The 24476-nt window shown below is 40.2% G+C and overlaps 1 protein-coding gene and 1 pseudogene across 2 annotated transcripts in view; both read right to left on the bottom strand.

Moving 5' to 3' along the window:
* mki67 (marker of proliferation Ki-67) overlaps positions 1 to 9056 on the bottom strand; it is a 49375-nt gene extending 40319 nt beyond the window's left edge. The window contains exons 1-6 of one of the 2 annotated variants that reach the window (XM_008106686.3): positions 8766 to 9056; positions 6588 to 6700; positions 3699 to 3780; positions 3484 to 3599; positions 1827 to 1896; positions 752 to 827 (exon numbers count right to left, since the gene is read on the bottom strand). In XM_008106686.3, coding sequence (XP_008104893.2) covers positions 752 to 827; positions 1827 to 1896; positions 3484 to 3599; positions 3699 to 3780; positions 6588 to 6679 — 436 coding nt within the window. In that variant the 5' untranslated portion in view covers positions 6680 to 6700; positions 8766 to 9056. The remainder of the gene's footprint in view (positions 1 to 751; positions 828 to 1826; positions 1897 to 3483; positions 3600 to 3698; positions 3781 to 6587; positions 6701 to 8765) is intronic. The other variant, XM_003218573.4, reaches the window with a different exon arrangement.
* A 4053-nt stretch (positions 9057 to 13109) lies between these two features.
* Positions 13110 to 22904, bottom strand: LOC134297722 (pyruvate dehydrogenase protein X component, mitochondrial-like; annotated as a pseudogene).
* Positions 22905 to 24476: the final 1572 nt, after the last annotated feature.

Raw genomic sequence — 24476 nt, 5'->3', positions numbered from 1 at the left:
AGTAACTTCGCGGAGTCAATTCGTCAGCCTACGGAGCGAGTTGTGTCTGGACAGCGCGCTCCGGTTCAAGCCTCGCTCCTGCTCAAGCCTTGCCTTGCTATCCAGCCTTCGCCTTGCTTCCCAGCCTTTGTTTATCTACGGACTTTGCCTTGTTTCCCAGGATTAATCCTTGCCTTGTTCCACGGATTTATCAAGTTATTCCACGGACCTTGTTCTTGTTCTTAGTTACCTTGTTCCACGTTCAAGCCTTGTTTCAAGTATCAAGTTATTTCCTAGCCTCGCTCAAGTTTCATGGACTAAAGGACCTTGTCATCTCCCCTCACTTTGCTTGGCAAAGTGAGTGTTTCGGTTATTGGATTACAACTTTGGACCTTAATATTTCTTATTGGACATTGCTTTTTTGGACTAATTCTGACCCTTCCTGAAAGGTCTAATTCTGGACTATTTTCTACACTTGTTTTTATTAACTTTATATATTCCTACAATAAAGATATTAGATAGATTCTGGCCTCTGTGTATGGTTATTGGTGCTCTGCAGCCTGGGTCGTGACATTATTGCGGTTTTAAATTCAGATCACGTATTCTGCTGTTGAATCTTATATACCTATGATCGAATACCAAAACCACTTTCCTTTACCTAAAGCAGGTACTGCTTCAATCCTATCTACTAATTTGGTTATTTAATTTTTTCCTTAGTAATAACAAGATTTAATATAATTGTTCATTTTTTCAAAAATGAAGAAATACCAACCAGAAATCTTAGGATTTCTGTTTTCTGAATCCTGTGGGTGCAGCAAATCTTGTTCTTTCTGCTGGACATGAAGAACCTGCGTATAAAAATATCAGAATAATGAATACATTGTCGCCAGTTTACAGAGTTCTACTTACTGGAATGAAGAACTGATAGGAAAGTGTTACAATTCACTTCCTTCCCCACAGCAAGGTTTTACCATTTTTAAGCCAAATTCAGTAAACATTTTAATCCCCAATAATGTGTTTCTCTAAATTGGCATTGTGTAATGGTTTCAGCATAAGACTACAACCCTAGACACCAGAGTTGGAATGCCCCCGATTGGCTATGTAAGCCCACTGGGTGATTCACAGAAACCCCCTTCTGAACATATCTTGCCAAGAAAACCTTGTGACAGGTACACCTTAGGGTCACTATAAGTCAGGTACACAATATATTTCTTCTAAAAATGCTGATGAAAAGATTTTTGTAATGCATATCACACATTTACAAATATACCACATGGAATGAAGGACTACAGTAACATACAAAATTTACTTATTTGCAATACTTAGTAATGGCATTTATTAAAATCTATTGCTGTCACTCTTTTACAGACCACCCTTTTTCATTTTATGTTTCAATTTCATCTCCTATATAAAGATGTGCAACTTTTTTTTTAATAATGAGGATCGTAATCCATCAGACAAGGCAGTCAAAAAACAAAAAACAAGTCAAAAAACATGGGCACTGCTCACATGTACAAATAAATGCATGTATATTCCTTCAAATGCATAGGCATGGGAAGGCTTTAGCATGCTGAAAACATTTTGCATCTTCCAACATCAGCCCAGTAAAGAGACTACCAGGAGTTTAACTGATATGGAAAGAGGGAACACATGTGTGTCATTTACGTGGCATGTTTCAATCTACATTGAGATGGGCATCTTCCTGCAACCAGTTTTTTACCAAGTCAATAAAAATACAAAAGGTATTAATTTAGTAATATGCAACTTCTTAATTTAGACTTATTATTCCTAGACTTTTCATTTATCCAAGTAAAGTGTGAAGACACAGACTATTGCCGAGTACGCACCTGTAACATTTCTTTCTCTTGAGATCTGCAACTTCTCTTCTGTCGAGGTGACAAAGGTGGATATTCAAACCTGTGGAGGTAGGGAGATGGCTTAATATTGGACTATTTCATATTTATGTTAGTGAAGTACAATGACTACCATCTGAAAACAGCCAGTGCTTGAAATCTTAAATTGTTATTACAGGTCGGTACAATACTACAGTAAGGTTGCATCTATACTGTGAAATTAATGCAGTTTGGCCCCATTAACTGTCATGCCTTAAAGTTATGGAATTCTGAGTAATTTGTAGTTTGGTGCAGCACCAGCAGTCTTTCGAAAAGAAGGCTAAAGACATAAAATAATGGCTTCTGTAGCAATGAGCCATAGTAATGAAAGCTGTCTTAAACAGTATTAATTCTATAGTATAAATGTGCCCTAAATTTCATTAGTTTCAGTATTCAGTAATAGATTCCAGGAACTATGAGATTAGAATGTTTAACAGTAATCAAAAATTGTAGCTGTGTAATTTATTCAAAAGGAATCAATTTAAATTTAAACCCTGAAGTTTCTTCAAAATACCATCTAAATCTCATTCACTATTAAAATGCCTCTCCTGCTGAAAACTCTACCACCTAATCTCCAGCACTGCCAAACTGTTTGGTGTTTCCTTGTATTTTCCCAAAGTGCTGAGACTTAGTCCTCTCATTCTTTCTTCATTTACTGTATTTATGTGTTCTCTCTGCTACCCTTTTCCTTGTAAACAGTGGGGGGGGGGGGGGGAGTATTTAGTCAGATACCAATTGTACAAGTTCTCCAACTTAAAAAGATGAGAGAGGCCTGTAAGGTAGACCTCAACTATGACAGACCACATGAGAAAACACATCCAGAAAATCACATTGTCTGATTTTTCACAAATGTATTTGCAAATTATGGTAGAAAATAAGTATTTGGTCCATAACAAAAGTTCATCTCAATACTTTGTGATATTATCCTTTATTGGCAATGACAGAGGTCAAAGGTTTTCTGTAAGTCCTCACAAGGCTGGCACAATTGTTGCCGATATGTTGGCCCATTCCTCCATGCAGATCTCAAGAGAACTGCCATATAAAGTCCAGATTACAGTAGAGTTCTGGTTAACCGACTTCTGGTTATCTGGCACACAATATTATCTGACATGACAGGCAGGCCCTTTGGAGAAGCCCGGTGTGTGTTGCTAGGCAGCAACACGCACGGGGCTTCCTTAAACCAAGTGCTTGCGGGAGAGACAAGGCCCGTCCCTCCGGCAAGCACTCGGCCCTTTGGAGGAGCCCTGTGCATGTTGCTAGGCAGCAACGCGCACGGGGCTTCCCTAAACTGAGTGCTTGCCAGGAGGGATAATAGGGCCTCCCTATTATCCGTCAGTTCCGGTTATTCGAAATTCGGCCCATCCGTTTATATCAAATAACTGGAACTGTACTGTATCTGTTTTGAACTGGATCATATGGCCATATAGGCTCATATAATCCAGTCAAATTCAGGTAATGTGGATCATCTGTTTTGATAATCTAGGATAATACAACAGTGTAGAATAGGTCTTAGATATTCAGCTCACTATCTCCACCTTCCTGTTGGGGCTGAAAATGGTGTAAGCTAGCATGAGCAATAGTACAGTTGTTTATGTATTTGACAGTTACCAACCTGAAAGAACGATCAATAACAGTCAATATATCTCCATGCTTCAAGAATGTGTGATCTTGAACATTATTTCCATTCAGTTGTGTTGGATTTGTAGAACTTAAATTAAACAAAATGACCTAAAAATAAATATATATTCAGCTCAGTCATAGTTTTTGACAAAAGGAAAACACATTAAATCAGTCCCAATTAATCCCAAAGCAGCGTTCTATAAATACCTCCTTATTTTCATTGATTTCGATTTTACAGTGTTCCTTGGAAACCTCAGGCAGTTGAATTCGGATGTCACATTCTTTTTTCCTTAAAAAATAAAATCATTCTCATGTTTATGTTTGTAGTTTATACAGCTGTACATTATACTCAATACAAGAAATTCTTAAACACCCATCTATAATTATAAAATCTGAGCTTGTTTTAATAGATATGAATCACTGCTACCTTTCTACATGACTTCTTCCCCACCCCACTACCATTCTCCTCCAAATTCAAATTTGCTTCTTACAATCCATGGGATTTATGCATAATGATTATCAATGTATAGAGATATGGAGCTGGCTTTAGGGAGCACATAATGCCCCTATTTTTTAATCTTTATTTAAATTTTGATACATATAAAAACATTTAGGGGTAGAGGGGGTTGGGATTGAGGGGGGGAAAAAGGGGAGGGAGGGTAGGGCGGGTAAAAGGGGGGTTCAGGGTTGGAATAAGGTTGCGGGGTAGGTACTTCCAGGACAATCCCATTGGTTATATATCATTTTCCTTTTTGTTCTGTACAAGTTCTTAATATAGTTCCACATTCTTTTCTCAGTGATTTGTATCAGTCTTCTCTGTCTTCGGTATCTGTTGCCGGAGAAGAGTGGCTTAATTTTTCCTTCTTCTTTCAATCTTCTTAATTTTTTCTTTTTTAGTTAATTTTTTTGGATTTTAAATACTTTTCTAATTGTCTCCAATTGGTTTCTTTTCTCGGTCTTCCTTGGTGTTTGGCTATCAGAAAGGTTAATCTATCCATATTTTTTATTTCTAGTATTTTGACTAGCCATTCTTCTATCGTGGGTGTCTTATCTTGTTTCCAGTATCTTGAGTAGGCGATCCTGGCCGCTGTTGATAGGAATGTTAAAATCTTCTCTTCATTAGATCCGGAGGGTAGTTTGGAGATATTCAATAAGTAAATTTCTGGAAGTTTTTGAAAATTAACACCTAATATCTGTTGGGTACTTTCATATATTTTCTTCCAATATTCCTTAGCTCATTTGCAATTCCACCATATGTGGTAGAAAGATCCTTCCTCCTCTCCACATTTCCAACATTTTGTATTTGCTGTTTTATTTATTTTCCCTAGTTTCTTGTGCATGAAATGCCATCTATCTATTCCATAGATATGCGTGCCACCCCAAGCACAAGTTGAAACCTTCCAAATTTAAAATTTTCTTATTTTTTAGTTGTATCCAATCCCTAATCCAGATTAAGTTGCAAGCTTCGTAGTAGATCTTTAGATCTGGCAGTGCAAAGCCTCCTCTCTTCTTATCATCTGTTAATTTTTTCATTTTTATCCCCTATTAAAGCAGCTCCACTGGCTGCCAATAAACTGTCGGGCCCAATTCAAAGTGCAGGTTTTGACCTATAAAGCCCTATACGGCTCGGGCCCTACCTATCTCCGTGATCACATCTCCTCCTATGAGCCAGTGCGGACCTTGAGATCATCTGGGGAGGCTCTTCTCGCACTCCCACCACAGTCTCAAGTGCGGCTGGTGGGGACGAGAGAACGAGCCTTCTTGGCAGTGGCCCCGACTCTGGAATGCACAGCCAAAAGAGACCAGGTAATCCCCTACATTATCCAATTTCCGAAAGGAACTGTAGACCTGGTGGTGTCGGCAGGTTTTTGAGTAATTACATTGGAATACCGCCGATTTCTGGGTCTGAATATATTGCACAAGATTTCTCTAGCCTGAAATGATACATTTTAATATATTGGGTTTATGGTTCCCGTCCCCTTGATCAGGTCATGTAAGTGTTATTTATTGCTATAATTGTATTATTTTACTTTGCTTAATCATGTGTTATTATGTTGCTATGTAATGTTTGTGTTGTTTTTATGATTGGAAACCGCCCTGAGTCCCATCCGGGAGATAGGGTGGTATATAAAGTTTTTTTATTATTATTATATGTAGAGATATAGCTTCAGCTTGAAGCAGCGTGCAGAGAAAAAAATCACAATAATTTCAAATGACTCCATCCCATACATAAAGAATGTTTCAAAATGATGACTCAATTTCAAGGCAGTACTTTTCACAATGCCAATATGCAACAGCTACACAAAAAGTTAGGACAGTTTAATGAGTTAGCAAGTTTTACTAACAGCCTTGAAACAGTAACAAATATAAAAAATAACTCTGCAAATGTTTCAGGGTTGCCACCTGGCAAATGATTGATGTTAGGGGCTGCTTGTGTCCTAGGAGAGGCATCTAGCGGCAATCTATGCTTTCAAGGAGTAAGAGTTCTATTCATGGTTGCAGAGAGATACAGAGATTTCAAGCCTGGTCCATTTTGCTAAAATAGTTTGCTACATAGATGCTTTAAAAGGTGCCTTGAATTCTCAGGCAGTGGGGAGCAGAGTATTTTGCAAAGCCTTTTTGAGTCTCACGAGAATTTTCTGAAAAAACAGTAAGTGATGCAGGCACACTTAGTGTTTTAATTTTAAAAAACCCTCTGCCTAACCTAAAACAGACTGGCTCATCAAATTAGGGTATGTATGTGGCAATACATGCGGCCTGCATTTTTCAGGCTATCCTATCTCATCCACTAAATATACTCTATTAATTCAAAACATGCCAAGTTTTACTCTTTATATATTTAAGGGACAATTTTAAAACCAAACATCAAGAGTGAATTTCATTTTACTGCCAGTTCTCCAAAAGCCCCCCCCCCCCCCCAATCAACATGTAAACCTGGAACTGATACAAGGAGATAAGCTGAAAATGTACTTGACTCCATCAATTGAAGTTTTGTTATAGGATGCTACTAATCTTTCACAATGCACATAGAACAAAGCTTATGCAATACAGTATAACAAAAATTATATATAATTAAATAAATAAAGATAAATTTACCTTCCAAATAAGCAAGAGCTCGCAGTTAAAGGAAAATGAGTTCCATCAGCCCCATTCCTTTTAATAACAACAATTTTCCCATAAAGTGGCATTTTGTCATTTGATTATTTTACCTGTGAAGATTGAAAAACATTAGGTCACAAAATGTCAATTATCGTGAATGATCAAAATCTTTCTATTAAGATAATAAGCCCAAAAACACATGTTTCTGAAACTGCAGTACACCACAAAACTTTGTTATTATAGTAAAAATTGTGTTTCAGGGACAATAGCACTAGGAATAAATTGTACGTTCCTGATTAAATTAAAGGAAGTCTATGAATTACAAATATTCGACTTACATCTGACTCCTAGTTACAAATAGGGATGAAAGGAAATCTACCCCTAAGAAGAGAAACCCATTCATGTAAGAGTTATTAGGGGAAAATAATTTCTGAAGTTTTATCACCAATCTTTGTTTCCACAACAACTGATTTTTTTTTCAAAATCCAGTTATCACAGCAAGTGAGGTGAAATCTGAACAGAGGAAGACAGCAAAACAAATGTTACAGGGGTGTTAAGTTTCCCTATGCTAAAACTAAAAAAAAAATCCAATCTAAACTTTCACTTGACTTACAGTAAAAATGTAACTGTTTCAACTTATTCCAAGTGAACATAAGAACAAACCTAGAGATCCTATTTTGTCAGTAACCCCGAGGACTGTCTGTATTTCTGTTTGTAAGGCAATTTTCTAGAACACTGTTATTTTCCCTTCTTGCTAATAACATTTTCACATGCTTTACTGAATCTTATTGCAATGATGCAGTCAACTGTCATTTCTTACTTTTTCCTCTTCTCCCAATGAATCAAGGTTGGGAAAAACATATTGTCCCTCAAAAACACATGGCATCAGTACAAAACTCATAAATTATTGAAAACACATACAATCTTCAGTTAAGAGTATATATGTGGTGTCCCAAAAGTAATGAAAATTATTTTTTTACAAGATGGGTTCCTTGTGATTTAGTGCAGCAATACCAATGTTGCCGCCATTCTCATTTGAAATCTTGTTCAAAGTCCTCATCACAGCTGCTTTGATGTTTGCAGCTGACCAAAAGTGATGTCTATTGCGGTGGGCAAACCCTTCACAGGATGAGACACATTGCTCTCAGTTCTTGAAGCTGAAGGCTGCTGCTTTGCATTTTCACCCAGGACTAAGACACAAAAACTACGCTAATGTACCAACTGCTACAAAAGGCACTGACTGAATTTTGGAATGTCAAACTCTATGTCTGGGTTCCCCATCCGCTTGCCTCAACCCCCTTTCCTTTCCTGGGTCTTCTACACTGCCCAAAATAATAATCCTATTTCTCATGGGATGGACCATGTATAAACAGTTTTAAACACAAGCTAGCCTCACAAAACACAGAAACTGTTTAAAACATGTGTCATTGGTCAGAATTATACACACCATTTAAAATGCATGTCATCAGTTAAAAATATAGCAACCATTTAAACCATGTCACAGTAGTGAGAAACCTATATAGGAAGTGCCCAAATTGCAAATAGGATTGTTTTTGTATGTTTGTTAATAAGTTGAATTTGTATGCAAGTTGCAGTAGATAATATTTTAAGTGTAACTCCGCTTGCCCCCACATACTGACAGACAGACAGACAACTAGATAAGCTCTGGACAGCATGGGTAAAGGTAAAAGTTTTCCCCCTGACATTACGTCTAGTCTTGCCCAGCTCTGTGGGTTGGTGCTCATCTCCATTTCTAAGCCAAAGAGCCAGCGTTGTCCGTAGACGCCTCCTAGGTCATGACTGCCCGGAGCACTGTTACCTTCCTGCATGAGCGGTACCTATTAATCTACTCACATTTGCATGTTTTCGAACTGCTAGGTTGGCAGAAGCTGGAACTAACAGCAGGAGCTCACCCTGCTCCCCGGATTCGAACCGCCAACCTTTCGGTCAGCAACTCTGTGGTTTTAACCTACTGCACCACTAAGGACTCCTGGAGAAACACATGCCCCATTCTAAATACATACCATCAGTTAGAAACATACGCACTTTACAACCCACGCCATCAGTGAGAAACACATGCACAATTTGAAATACATGCTGTTAGTACAGAAATATATAAACCCTTTAAAACACATAAACCACTGGAAACCCCTTCCATAGCTTATTATCTTTTACCTTTTGCAAAAGGTCAAGCCTCGCAAGGGACGTCGCAACCCGAGGAGCCTTGACGCGTAGAAGCCTCTCCCGCGCAATCCGAAGGCTCAATGACGGCCGTTACCTGCCTTGGAACGCGAGCGCGGAGCCTCACCTCACCAATTCAAACCTCCGCCTCGAGACGTCGTGCCGCGTTCTCGCAGTGTATCCCTCCGCCAAAAGAAACCCTGTCTGTCTTCAGACGCCCACCCTCCCTCTCCAGCAAATATTGCAAATATATTTCCTTTTGGCGACTTGAGTAGTTGTGGAGAGGCGTCCACAAAACTCAACTTGAAGCCAACCTTAGAGGGACTTCTTTTCGAATCCTTCCGCGTATAGGCGGCGGGTATTCTTTTTTGAAAGGGCGCGGAGCTTTCCGATTGGTGGACGTGCGATGACGCCTTCGGGAGGGGCGGGGGGAACGATCCAATAGGAAGAGCTGAGAGGGACGTTGCATTTTTAAATGACAGTCCGAGCGCGGGTGTGTGGGCGGGAGAATCCAAAACGTAAAAGTGGGAGGGGGGGGGGGAGAGAGATAATTAGACAGTATATTCTAAACTGTTGTCACTACTGCTCTTTTCGCAGAGTGGATTTAGTAGTGTGGAGAGGAGTAAATAAGTACTAAAATGCGTTTCAGGATACCTACTAAAAGGTATCTAGTGTATGAGTCGTTTCTCCCTTCCTCCCCCCCCCCCCCCCGAATTAGGTTTCCAATCTTCCCTCTCAGAAAAGGCAAGAGGGGGATATTTGCTGCTTCACAAGAGTGTCCACAGCTCCCGGCCTTCCTGTAAGAGATGCAGAGCTTTCCAGGCTTTGCTCCAGATCCAACGGGATACACACACCCTTTGAGCCTCGCCTCCTCTTCTTGCCCTCTCCCGCCATGGCCCCACCCCATCCACAGCTCATGCAGTAGATGTTCCACAGGCTGGAATCACTGGATTGCTGTGAGTTTTCCGGGCTATATGGCCATGTTCCAGAAGCATTCTCTCCTGACGTTTCACCCACATCTATGGCAGGCATCCTCAGAGGTTGTTGAAGTCTTTAGGAGACAAGGAAAGTGAGGTTTATATATCTGTGGGAGAAAGAACTCTTGTCTGAAGCAGATGTGAATGTTGCAATTCATAGAATCAAAGAGTTGGAAGAGACCTCAGGGGCCATCCAGTCCAACCCCTTACCAGGAAGCAGGAAAATCACCCCCCCCCCCCCACAGATGGCCACCCAGCCTCTGCTTACAAGCCTCCACCACACACTGCGGCAGAGAGTTCCACTGCTGAACAGCTCTCCCAATAGGGAAGTTCTTCCTAATGTTCAGATGGAATCGCCTTTCCTGTAGTTTGAAGCCATTGTTATTGTTATTTTATATAATGTGATTTTATTTTGTAATGGTATCTGTTTTATATGAACTGTCATTTTGTAGATTGTTTTATATGAATTGTTGTTTTTACATTGTTTTTAGGCATTGAATTTTTGCCTATTTACTGTAAGCCGCTTTGAGTCTCCTCGGAGAGAAAGGCGGGGTAAAAGTGATGTAAATAAATAAATAAATAATTGTTCGCGTCCTAGTCTTTAGGGCAACCAAAAACAAGCTTGCTCCCTCCTCCCTATGACTTCCCCTCACATATTTGTACATGGCTATCATGTCTCCTCTCAGCCTTCTCTTCTGCAGGCTAAACATGCCCAGCTCTTTAAGCCGCTCCTCATAGGGCTTGTTCTCCAGACCCTTGATCATTTTAGTCACCCTCCTCTGGACGCTTCCCAGCTTTTCAACATCTCCCTTCAACTGCGGTGCCCAGAATTGGACACAGTATTCCAGGTGTGGTCTCACCAAGGCAGAATAGAGGGGTAGCATGACTTCCCTGGATCTAGACACTAGACTCCTATTTATGCAGGCCAAAATCCCATTGGCTTTTTAAGCTGCCGCATCACATTGTTGGCTCATGTTTAACTTGTTGTCCACAAGGACTCCAAGGTCTTTTTCATATGTACTGCTGTTGAGCCAGGCATCCCCAATTCTGTATCTTTGCATTTCATTTTTTCTGCCTAAGTGGAGTGTTTTGCATTTGTCCCTGTTGAACTTCATTTTGTTAGTTTCGGCCCATCTCTCTAATCTGTTAAGATCGTTTTGGATTCTGCTCCTGTCTTGTGGAGTGTTGGCTATCCCTCCCAGATTAGCAAACTTGATGACCATGCCTTCTAATCCTTCGTCTAAGTCGTTAATAAAGATGTTGAACAGAACCCTGCACGGGTTCTGTCTGGAATTCCCTTGTCTTCTGAATGTTGTTCTTTATTTCCTGTCCTGATTTTAGAGTTTTTTTAAAATATTGACAGCCAGATTTTGTTCATTTTCATGGTTTCCTCCTTTCTGTTGAAATTGTCCACATGTCTGTGGATTTCAATGGTTTCTCTGTGTAATCTGACATGGTGGTTGTTAGAGTGGTCCAGCATTTCTGTGTTCTCAAATAATATGTTGTGTCCAGGTCGGTTCATCAAGTGCTTTGCTATGGCAGACTTCTCTGGTTGATTTAGTTTGCAGGGCCTTTCTTAGTGGGTCTGTAGGTAGTTTGTAGGATGTGTTCTTCATCCTTCATCCCTCCCTAAGCGTTCAGTGGTTCCCCTGAGTATTAAAAATCTTTAAAATCAGGACAGTAAATAAAGAACAACACTCAGAAAACAGGAATTCCAAACAGGAAACAATCATGGCCAGCTAACACCTCCCGACAAAGGATCCCCCCAGGCAAGAAATAGCCAGGCTTTGAAGCTGCAAGCCAACTCACTGCTAATCAAGCTGGCCAATTGCAAGATTTACACTTGCTTCAAATAGACAAGAGTTCTCTCTCCCACCCTGCACATTCCACAGCTATATAAACCCCACTTGCCTTGTTTCCAAGACTTCACAACTTCTGAGGATACCTGCCATAGATGTGGGCAAAACATCAGGAGAGAATGATTCTGGAACATGGCCCTACAGCTCGAAAACTCACAGCAACCCAGTGATCCTGGCCATGAAATTCTTCGACAACATATAATTTTATTATTATCCTGTTTTGCCATGTGCATAAGCAGCTCATATTCTCCTCCAGGAATACAGAATTAAGCTCTTGGCCAGAGTAGGCTGTGAACTTTGAAACTACAACTCCCAGGATTCTATAGCAATAAAAGTGGAGTCAAACTGCATTCATTTCACTGTGTAGATGCATCCAATGAGTGACAGAAGATATTAGAAATTGTACCCCACACAGATGCATCATTCCTTAATCTCTTTTGTCATACCTTTCTTCTCTTTCATTCTCTCCTCCACCCCTAAATCAGGGCCCTTCTACACTGCCATATAGCCCAGAATATCAAGGCAGAAAATCCCACAATATCTGCTTTAAACTGGCTTGAGTCCACACTGCCATAGATTCCAGTTTAAAGCAGATAATGTGGGATTTCATTCAACTGTGTGGAAGGGGCCCCAGTCTTCAGCAAGCACTGTTTCGGTTTTCAATAATCCTGAACAATACAGAGCATGGTTGAGTAAAGTACTCAGTATCTGGTCATAGTATTCAATGGGAAAATACTCTTTAGGTCAGAACTCTCCAAACTGTGTGTTGTGAGATTAGTGTGTCAGCTGTAGTGTGTAGGTATGACGCATGAACATAACAAGAATCCTCTGAGTTTATGTGAAATAAGCAATACATTGCATATTTTAAAAATATAAATGAAAGATTGTCATGCATTATTTTGTATCACCATACATTTCATTATTACAATCTGCATATGTCTGATTTGCTTTGATTTGCTAGTATAACTAAATCCCTGTGTTATGAAATAATGTGTATCTTAGGGCCCTTCCACACAGCCATATAACCCAGAATATTAAGGTAGAAAATTCCACAAAATCTGCTTTGAACTGGGTTATCTGAGTCCACACTGCCATATATCCCAGTTCACAGCAGATAATGTGGGGTTTTGTTCAGCTGTGTGGAAGGGGCCTTAAAAGTGTCTTAATAACATGAAATGTTTTGAAAGCTCTGATCTGGTTGTCATTTGACCGTCTTTTGCAGCCATAGTTCCTTCCAGATAATATATATATTATGAACTGTATTTCCATTGATTTTGCAATAAGATATCTCAGGTGAGTTAAAGAAGGAAACACAATATTTTATCACAGCTTTTTGGACTGTAAAACAGAGATGGAGAGAAACAGTTTTGTAGTTATTTGTTTTTTTCCGGCAAGTGTTTGCTAGAATGTAGCCTTTGAACATCGGATTTCATATCTGGCAAGAAGGTTAAAGAAATCTTTACTATGAAATTCTGGTTTTTAGGACTGCGGGAAGGCATTCTAGACCTCCAACAATAGTCCTTTCTACTTGAATCAATATGCTGTGCTACTGTTTACTATTCCTTTGGTTTATCCAATTTCTTATATACAAAATGGACAACAAAAATACAAACACAGGATAGTGTAATTACAACAGTAGCAGAATGTTGCTTTGGTCTAAGCCAGAATATCATCCTTCTCATTTAGAGAACACCTTGGCATGATGATATTTTTATTCTCAAAAGTAACTTCCACACTCTATATTAACACAGTAACAAAACACATAAGAGAATCAATTGCATCTATCTGTACTCAACAAGCGGCTAGAGGAATTATTATGGAAGTCAGAATGATGGATGTGGTTCTATTTTGATTTATTATTGGGATTGTTTGTACATTGATAATTTCATCCAGTAGAGTAGGAACAGCTGATGCTAAATTATGAGCACTGATTATATGATCTTCTGTAATTCTGTTTTTTGCCTCGGTAGAATATGTAGCCTGGCTTCAAGTTAATAAAGTTTTTAAAATAAAATACAAACACACAAAAGGAAGCAAAATCTCAGTAAGGTCATACACTACTGTATTTTTTTTTACTAAAGGGCATAACATTATAATATTTAGATCTTTTCAAAAGCAAAACCTCCTAATATTGTGCTTTGCCTATGTAGCTTTAGGGATGGTGGGAAAGGTTGCTTCACTTGCTCTTTTCATGTGGGTTTGATGTTAATCCATTTCAGATGTCCTGTGGTTAAATGCAAGGCACTTTATTAATGTTAGCTTCACTTTGGATTTAAATTACTCCAAAGAGACTTAGAATTCAGTTGATCCAAGAAAGAATATCATGTTAAATTAGAAGTTTACAACATACCCAATGTTTCGTCATAGTTGCAAAACTTCTCTCATATGATAGATTTCACAGGACACAATGTTCTGATTCCACTGTGATATATTTGAGATAAATCTGGACTGTAATCATTCTTTAATAGAGATAATACGAGGGAAAGAAATTAGATTACGTTTTGGAATAAAAAATGAACAAAGTATAGGAGAAAACATTTACTATATGCAGCTGAAAGCCACACCCAAATACCACTTCTCAACATAGTCACCATTCAAATCTAGGCACTTATCATAGCAATGAATGAGCTTGGCAACTCCTTCCCCACAAAACTCTGCCGCTGATTTACTGCAATTATCATGGTTATTGTTGCTGTTGAGTTAAAGTAGACTTGGATCTTTCTTTTTTGAATGGCGAGCCATATATATAAAAACTACCTGGCCATGTGTTGCTGTGAACCAGTGTGAAGGCACACTGGGGGAAATGGCTATCTCTAGGTCTGGCTACCCAAGCGGCGTTCGGTTTACCCTTTAATTATACTTCAAACCCCAAAGTAAACACTCTTGAAGATGGTTAAAGATAACCAAAAATATGTTTATTGAACACAGGAAACAGTCTTTTTATTGTATTAGAAATAATATGAGGTAAAATTGCTGAAATTATAAAGAAATAAAACTATATTGATTGAGAATGAAGGTTATACAGACTATAAAGAATAAACACACAAGCTATGAGGAAACTATAAGGTAAGGACTATAGTGTACGTACAAAGCTCTATCTATAATGACTTAAGTGGTAAATACGTGATTTATGTTGCCTGTTTGAATTTGCCAGGTCAAAGAACCCAGAGCAAATTCTAAGACCTATTTCTAAGAGGTTTTTCTCTGGAATGCCAAATGAGAGGAAAAAGCCTCTAGAGCAGGGGTCCCCAAACTACGGCCCGCGGGCCACATGCAGCCCACTGAAGCCATTTATCTGGCCCTCACAACACAAAGGCAGAAGGAGGTTGGACTAAATGGCCAAAGGGGTCTCTTCCAACCTACTTGATTATTACTATTATTATTAACATTGAGGCTGGGTGGTCATCTGTCATGGGTGCTTTGCTTGTGCTTTTGGTGGGCAAAGGCAGAAGGGGGTTGGGTTAAATGGCCCAAGGGGTCTCTTCCAACTCTCTTTATTATTATTATTATTATTATTATTATTATTATTATTATTATTGCTTGGTGGCCAACTATAGTCCGGCCCTCCAGCGGTCTGAGGGATCGTGAACTGGCCTCCTGTTTAAAAAGTTTGGGGACCCCTGCTCTAGAGCCTAGCTCACAGGCTGAACCATCTCATCCAAACCTACAGGGGAGTCCCAAGCCCCACCCCCAAAACATGAGCCAATGGAACATTCCACCCAAGAACAGCAAAGTAGGAAATAAGCAGGGGATAGGAACCCAGTAAGACAGCACGCTCCCCGCTCAAATTTGGAAACAAATTTGCACAAATAAACACAAACTACATTATACAATAAAATGCAAACAAACATTAAACTTTAAATAAAACCACCAATTCCGAGATGAGTCGCTGGTAGGTTTCAGTTCTTTCTCATGAGGCTGCCTTGGCTGCAGCCTTCTGGATGTGGTCATCCGCACTCAAAAAGTCTTCTTGGGTAACACCCATACGCCAAGAGTTCTTGGAAGCACTTTGGTCTCTTAAAATGAAACTGCACTCCACCTAGATGTCCTCCCGGGAGTGGTGCCAAACCTTTCCTCCGAAGATGACCCAGGTATTCGGCCCTCCAGGGCCTCCAGAACTCGCAGGCCAGACCTCGCACCCGCTTCCTCTGGCTGATGTAATCACCCTTTGGAACAGGCACGACAATGTCTTTTTGGGGTGGAGTGTTGGCAGGCTGGAGCATTGCAAGAACCAGCAGCTGAGCTGCGAGCAGGGTTGCATGCAGCTCCAATCTAGGTGGTGTTTGCACAGGGGCCACTTTGGACTTGGCCATAGCAAAATCTACATGAGCTTCTTGCTCAAGCTTGACTCTGTGATGTTCAACTGCTGCAATGGCTGCTTTAGATGTAAAGAGCCCGCAGGTGGCTCTGGGTGCCAGTTCAGCTGGAACATCCTTTAAAGAAACACTTTGTATCTTCTTGCTGGAGTCAAAGACTAAATTCTCTTTCCTAGGCCTTTGAGGGTATCCAGCTTTCCTCCTCCGACTGTACTGTTTCTTTGCTCAAAACATTCAAAAACGTTTGCTCATTCTCAAAGAAACTCAAATCATCCTCTTTTGCCAGCTCCTGCCTTAGCTTCAGAACTGCACCAAGGCCACATTCAGCAGTTGCATATGCATGAGGGACAGTAGTTTTTGATTCTGTTAACCCCTTGGCAATAACACTTCTAATGTTGCTAGTAGGGACCTCAGTGAATGTGCCCGTGGAAGGAGGCAGTCTGGCACAGAAACTGGTGGAGCTGGAGAATGCACAGCAGAAACTGGTTTTCCATCAGGTGATGGCATTAAAGGCACTTCAACTTGTTGTGAAGGAAGAGAGGAAACCCCTGGTTTTCCTTCCAAGAGTATTCTTTTCGGTTTCTGCTCTAAAAGTGAAAGGGCATCTTTAGAGAAAATCCCTCGAGGATCTGAGGGCGTACAACTGCTTGCATCAAGTCCATAGGACTCCAAACTATCGTGGGCATCAGGACTTAAGTGAAACTGCAGTTTTTCAGGATGTTGCTCTGCTTTATGTAGCGAGGCTACCGAAGGTGATGGGATGGGGACAGGAGTTGTAGCCAGTGGTCCAGACAATGAGGGTGCCTCACCACTGTGACTTGGTATTTCTGCTTGCTTCCAGTCCTGCCCCTCCTCTACCAGCAAGTCAGTTGGTGTACCCAAACTCATGCTTTCACTGCTTTCCTGTGTCATGACTTCAGCTAATATGCCATCATCATTTGACTCCATGGTAGCCACTGCTTTATCAGTATCAATTTCACCTAGTGCATCCCCAACATCCCCTGTGTCTCCTTCATTTTTCAACTGCCTCACTATGTTTTCCTCTTCCACTGTTGGTGACAGGGCAGGCATGAAAGTTTTAATAGCAGGAGTACAGGTGGGGAAAGACTGGCTCCCAGCTGTGGGCTTCTGCCCTTTTAAAGGATTTTCCTCTTTGATGCCAACTGATGACAATGGCGGCAGATTATCTAGCTGAGGCACAGGTTCGTTAATTCTGGTATTAGGCAAAACTTCAATGATGTTGCCCTCAATAGAGTACTGCTCCTTGGGAATGACATTTTTGTCAGTAAAGAGAAGAGACATCTTAGAGTCGATGTCCTTCTGAGGCAGCAACCTAACATTCTCAGGAATTACTTCATCCTGAAAAGCTTTTGCCAGAATTTTTGCCCTAACAGCTAGCTTAGCTGCTTCTTTGCTCTTTCGTAATATGTCTCTTTCACTTTGAAGAGCCAATATCTGGACTTTCATTTCGGCTTGTTGTCTAATTTGCTCTGCCTCGATTTTGGCTTGCTGTTTGGCTTGTTCTGCCCGAATTTGGGCTTGTTGCTTGGCTTGCTCTGCCTCAATTTTGGCCATAGCAGCTTTGGCTTTTGCCTGGAGAATCTGAGCTTTGAGATTTCTCCTCAACTCTTCTAAATGCTGAGCTGCTCTAGAAGGAGCCTTACTATGATATGAAGTACCATCACTGCCACGAACAGAATGTGAATGGTGCCTACTGGCAGATGACATATTCGACCGGTATGTGACAGAACTTTTGGTGCTCTGTGGCCGAGAAGGGTAAAACCCCTGACTGACTTGAGAATTCTGAGGCGGGGATGTAAAGTAAACCCCGCTCAACTAAAATTTTTGAAACTGAGACCGAGAGGCTTCAAGCACAGCATTAACTCCACTTTCTTTTCTTTGTGAGTCAAATAATAAAGCTTGAAGCCTTGCTTTGGCCTCATCATTATTAATGTCTTTAAGAACTTGTTGTTGCTTATCTATTAAGGCTTTCCATTCAGAAAAATTATCCTGAAGCCCTTCTTTATACACTGCTATTTTCACAGGATCATCGGTGGTTGACAAAGTATGTACGTCATCTTCCAAATCTTTCAAAGTTATTCCAGCCTCTATAATTAAACAGCTTTCCCTTTCCAACAACAGTTCCAGGTCCTTTTCTGATGGGTGCTTTTCTCTATGGGAGTGGGTGCTATGCGAATATCTGCTTGAGCTTCCCTCAGAAAGCCTATCCATTATGATAGATCACTGCTAAACTCTGTGTGGGAAGAGGACTAAAGTGACAGACTGCACAAATCCTACAAACACCACCTAAACTATCAGTGAAATCACAAAATATGGAATCGGTAGTGAGTATTAACTCCTTTCCTCAGGCAAAAGGCAAAACAAACACGAAACAAACTATTCCCCGCTCCTTTCAACCAAAGCACACATCCCCAAAGAAAACTACAGTAGAGTCTCACTTATCCAACACTTGCTTATCCAACGTTCTGGATTATCCAATGCATTTTTGTAGTGAATGTTTTCAATATATCGTGATATTTTGGTGCTAAATTCATAAATACAGTAATTACTACATAGCATTACTGCGTACTGAACTACTTTTTCTGCCAAATTTGTTGTCTAACATGATGTTTTGGTGCTTCATTTGTAAAATCATAACCTAATTTGATGTTTAATAGGCTTTTCCTTAATCCCTCATTATCCAACATATTCGCTTATCCAACATTCTGCCAGCCCGTTTATGTTGGATAAGTGAGACTCTACTGTATATAGAAAAGGTGGAAACAAAATGGCCGCCAACCCTCTGCTTCACTTCTGTGAGGGAAGCCTAAAAGGACCAATGCAAATGGCTGCCAAGAAGCAAACCCCCTTTTGGCGCCAAAACGCCTCTATAAGTGAAATAACAGTTGGGAGATCTGACTTTTAACTTTCTCAAACCCCTACACAAACCCCTATTGCTTTTAAAAAGACGAACAGATCTTTACACTTAGAAAAAACTGCTCTTCTCTCTCCCTCACACACACATAGCAGGGAGAGAGCTCTATATTTGTCTTTCATTCAATAAGTAATCCTAAAATGGCAGGGCCAAGCAGGATACTTATATCACTGTGGAAACAGTGCTTTCCTTTCTCTCACGCTCAAATGAGTGGGCACTATCTTTACTTTCTATAGGCAAACCAAAAGTGGCTGGGCCACACAGGTACATAAATCACTGTGAAGGCACGCTGGGGGAAATGGCTATCTCTAGGTCTGGCTACCCAAGCGGCGTTCGGTTACCCTTTAATTATACCTCAAACCCCAAAGTAAACACTCTTGAAGATGGTTAAAGATAACCAAAAATATGTTTATTGCACACAGGAAACAGTCCTTTTATTGTATTAAAAATAATATGAGGTAAAATTGCTGAAATTATATAGAAATAAAACTATAAATAAAATAAAATAAAATAAAACTATATTGATTGAGAATGAATATATAGACTATAGTGTACGTACAAGGCTATGAGGTAAACTATGAGCTTTTCTATCTTTGAGGTAAGTACCTAAACTATGACCTATGTGGTAAGTACCAGCTATGGTGAACTATCTATAATGACTATGAGGTAAGTACATAAGGTAAGTACGAGGTGAACTATAAGCTTTGCTATCTTTGAGGTAAATACTTTCTATCAGGTAAGTACAAGCTATGGTAAACTATCTATAATAACTATGAGGTGGTAAGTACGAGGCTATGAGGTAAGTACCAGCTTTGCTATATATGAGTCTGAGGTAAACTATAAGCTCCTTCTATAATGACTTAAGTGGTAAATACGTGATTTATGTTGCCTGTTTGAATTTGCCAGGTCAAAGAAACTGGACCAAATTCTAAGACCTATCTCTAAGAGGTTTTTCTCTGGAATGCCAAATGAGAGGAAAAAGCCTCTAGAGCCTAGCTCACAGGCTGAACCATCTCATCCAAACCTACAGGGGAGTCCCAAGCCCCACCCCCAAAACAGGAGCCAATGGAACATTCCACCCAAGAACAGCAAAGCAGGAAATAAGCAGGGGATAGGAACCCAGTAAGACAGCACAACCAGTCTGGTTCAGTGGGAAAGAAAGGATAGAGAATCGTGCTATTTTCCTGCTGGGAAAGGCCATAGTCCCCTCCAGAGGCGGTCCAACCATAAGGCGAAATAGGCATTTGCCTGTGGCGCCATCGTCCCGGGGGCACCATCGTCCTGGGAGGAGGGCACCACCTCCTTCTCTTTCGGGCCTTCCAGCGGCCGTGCTGGGCCTTCCGGCCGGCGCAGACCCACCTTCGCACCACGCAAGCCCACCTTTGGGGCCTTCAGAGATTGTGAGGTCTGTAGGAACTTGGAAGCTAGGTATGTGGGGTTTATATATCTGTAGAAGGTCCAGGGTGGGAGAAAGAACTTTTCTTTGAAGCAGGTGTGAATGTTGTAATTAATCACCTTGATTAGCATTTAATGACCCTGTGGCTTCAAGGCCTGGCTTCTTCTTGCCTGGGAGAATCTTTTTTTGGGAGGAGTTAGCTGTCCCTGATTGTTTACTGTCTGGATTTCTTCTGTTTTCAGAGTGTTGTTCTTTATTTATTGTCCTGATTTTAGAGTGTTTTTTTTTTAATACTGAGGGCTATTTGGGTTATCTAAGTCCACACTGCCCTATATCCCTGTTCAATGTTTAGTGCTAAATTTGCAAATATAGTAATTCCTACATAACATTACCATGTATTGAACTGCTTTTTCTATTGATTTGTTGTAAAACATGATGTTTTGGTGCTTAATTTTTAAAATCATAATGTAATTTGATGTTTTATAGGCTTTTCCTTTATACTTCCTTATTATCCAACATTTTCGCTTATCCAACACTTTTATTTTTCAGTGATTGGTTTGGGGGGGCGCCAAAATTCTGTTCGCCTACACTTGAAAAATACCTAGGGCCGGCTCTGGTCCCCTCCCAGGGAGGGACCCAGTGCCTCCTCCTCCCCAGGCTTTAAAGTTGCAAGGCCATTCAGTGCTATTCAAGCTGGCCAACAAAGGATTCCCCTAGACAGGAAGCAGCCAGGCTTTGAAGCTGCAAAGCTATTCAATGCTATTCAAGCTTGCCAACAAAGGATTCCCCTTGGCAGGATGCAGCCAGGCTTTGAAGCTGCAAGGCCATTCAATGCTATTCAAGCTGGCCAACAAAGGATTCCTCTTGGTGGGAAGCAGCCAGGCTTTGAAACTGCAAAGCTATTCAGTACTATTCAAGCTGTGCAACAAAAGATTCCCCTAGAAAGGAAGCAGCCAGGCTTTGAAGCTGCAAAGCTATTCAATGTTATTCAAGTTTGTCAACAAAGGAAGGTGAGGATCAATTTTGACTTCCTGTTAGCTCAAGCAGGAAGCCGCTAAACCAGCTCCAGTTTGCTTCAAGCTTTGATTGATAAGCTTGAGAGTCTATGCCAGGTGTCTTGAGTTGTCATTTTGGAAGCTGATGGACTTACCAAGGTATGGCTGATTGAACAAAGTGGAAGAGGGGAGTGACCGAACTGCAGGTGTGAGCAATCTCTGAAGATCACTGCTAATCCGTTAGACTGTTTCTGAGGCTGCATCTACATGGAGATTTAGTCTTCTCTGCCAAATGGCACTGGTGCCTCAAAGCAGCCAAGTTTTGAAGCTGCAAGGCTATTCAGTACTATTAAAGCTGACCAACTAAGGATTCCCCTAGGCAGGAAGCATCCAGTCTTTTTATTCTCCTTTTTGGGAGACATCCATCAGAATGAGCATATCTTTCTCTTGTGGTTCTCCTCCTCCTCCTCCTCCTCCCTTGCTTCTTCGCTCCACAACAAACCCATTTAAAAAGGCAAAGTGATTTATTTTCTTTTTTGAAGCTACTCTGGTTAATTGTGCTTTTCAAAAACATTTAGCCCGCAGAGTCCTGCAGAGAGTTAGTGTCTGGATGAGTTTTCCCCTCAAACCAGTAAAACCATTTCATTGTCTGCTTGGGACATTCTTCAGAATAACTTTGGTGCTCATCTCCATTTCTAAACCGAAGAGCTGACGTTGTCTGTAGACACCTCCAAGGTCATGTGGCCAATATGACTGCATGGAGTGCCATTACCTTCCTACTAGAATGATACCTATTGATCTGCTCACATCTGGGGCTTACAACAGGAGATCACCTCGCTCCCTGGATTCGAATTGCTGACCTTTTAGTCAGCAAGTTTAGCAGCTTAGCAGTTTAACCCACTATGCCATCGGTGGCTCCTTAACAATAATATACCACATTAAAAACTCCTAGAAAATGTATCCCTCAGCTCATGCTTACTAATTCTGTCATAATGTTGGTCTTATGTGCCAAAGACAGGTGATATGATCTCTACTTTTTGTCATGAAACATTTTATAACTCTTGAGTATCAGAATATAATACAAAGAACCTTCTTCCCCACAAGATTTCTTTCTGCGTTCCCCACAAGATTTCTTTTTTCTTAACTATTTACTTTATCATTTTGAATATCTTCCAATTAAGCACTAGTATGTGAAGCAAGTTTGTTTTATCTATTCCTATTTCATAAAACTGCAATCAAAATCATTTTAGTTGTATCTGTTAAAGAGGAATACAAAGGGTCTGATCTTAGCTCAGAAAGGGTATCTGCATACCATTAAGAACATGCTTGTAGTTAAATTTTTGTAATAAATTTAGATGTAAGGTTCTTTTAGACAATTCATCTAACTTCCTTTGAAATGATAAAAAGTGCAGAGTTTAGGAAATTACCTGGGGAAAAAGGATATCCAAAAATCAAGAGACTTTTACTCAAAGGAAAGTTAACTAGTTCATTGCTGCTATTTTCTTTCAGTTGTTCTCTCCCCAAATTCTGTGTTTTATTAGATCAAATATAATATAGAATATCAGATTTAAAAATCTATTGCAAGGGTTATCAAAGTCAGAGGATATTTAGAAAGCAAACTTCAAATGTCATAAGAAGGTCTGCCAATGAGACTTCAATTAGTAATATAGATTACTTTATTGACTATATGTCCCATTAATCATACTTAATAAGGATTCTGGAAGTTATTGTTCAAAATGCATACTTCCAAGTCTTAATTCAATAAATCAGGGACATCCAAAAAATAAAGATATACTCATTGAATGTAATTGATCTTACCTATAAGTATATGATCCAAATTGGGTTTATAAGCTCATTAAAATGAAGAGAGGTGATTATGTTGAATGTTATTCTGATTCTTGAATGGGATCTATCAAGATTAATTTTGCTGAATTGTGCCTCTGGTTAGATATTTTAAATGTAAAATCAAATTTGAGGTTATATTCCTCTTCATAAAGAAATTATACCTTTTGGCTTTTAAGGGGAGAAAAGTCTCTCAAGCAGACAAAATGCTACCCAACAGTAATATTTGGGGCATATGTACTGAAACATAGCTTCATCAGGATACGAATATTAGCAGTGTGGGTTTTCTTAATTTCTTAACATTTGAAAATATGTTTTGGTTCCTTACAAGTGTAACTGGATCCAAATTTGATTTTGTAACACCTTGATTACAATACAGATAAGGGAGTGGCAGAGCCCCTGATGGCGCAGTGTGTTAAAGCGCTGAGCTGCTGAATTTGCATACTGAAAGGTCGCAGGTTCGAATCCGGGGACCGGAGTAAGCGCCTGCTGTCAGCTCCTGCTTCTGCCAACCTAGCAGTTCGAAAACATGCAAATGTGAGTAGATCTATAGGTACCGCTCTGGTGGGAAGGTAACGGCGCTCCATGCAGTCATGCTGGCCACATGACCTTGGAGGGGTCTACAGACGACGATGGGTCTTTGGCTTAGAAATCGAGATGAGCACCAACCCCCAGAGTTGGACACAACTGGACTTAACGTCAGGGAAAACCTTTACCTTTACCTTAAGGGAGTGGCAGCAGTGCTAGATAGATAACGTTCCTGAGGACATGGGCATCCTGTCTGTAAAGTATCCAATAATCTTTCACTTGGATCCATAGATGGCGTGTTACCTCTGCCTTTACAGAAAATCATCTAAATAGTGCAAGGGAATTGTGAACATTTTATAGTGAAAATGCAGCTTTTCCTCTACTTCATGTGATTTGGAGCTTGGAGCTTCAGAGTCTACCAGGCAGAGTGACAGGATTGGTCTCAGTGTTACCAAATTAGAAGAAATAATCTCACCAACTTGCATTAGTTTGGGAATAACGTTAAAAACATTAAATCTACCAGGTAGAGAATAATAGACATGGATAGTAGTGTTTCAGGGTGAGTGGGGTCATTCCATAAAAATGCAAATTGACACACGTTGACAGATCCACCAAAATTATTTAAACTTCATACAAATAGGTTTTAATGTTCTTCATTGCCTCTATTATTCACACAAATAAGAGATGAACGAGAAATACTACTCTTCATGTGGGGAGTAAGTTCTTAATGCCGCCACTTCAGGTGTTAGGACAGACTTTACATACTTGCAGGGGGTGTTACCAAGAATAGGAAATGATAAAAATACAACAGGATCTGCCCAATCCTAACAATTGGTGGTGAGATTATTAGAATAGGA

This window comes from Anolis carolinensis, chromosome 3, assembly GCF_035594765.1.
Source record: "Anolis carolinensis isolate JA03-04 chromosome 3, rAnoCar3.1.pri, whole genome shotgun sequence".
Taxonomy (NCBI): Eukaryota; Metazoa; Chordata; class Lepidosauria; order Squamata; family Dactyloidae; genus Anolis; species Anolis carolinensis.
Note: the sequence above shows the minus strand (reverse complement) of the source record. Positions and strands in the feature narration are given on the sequence as shown.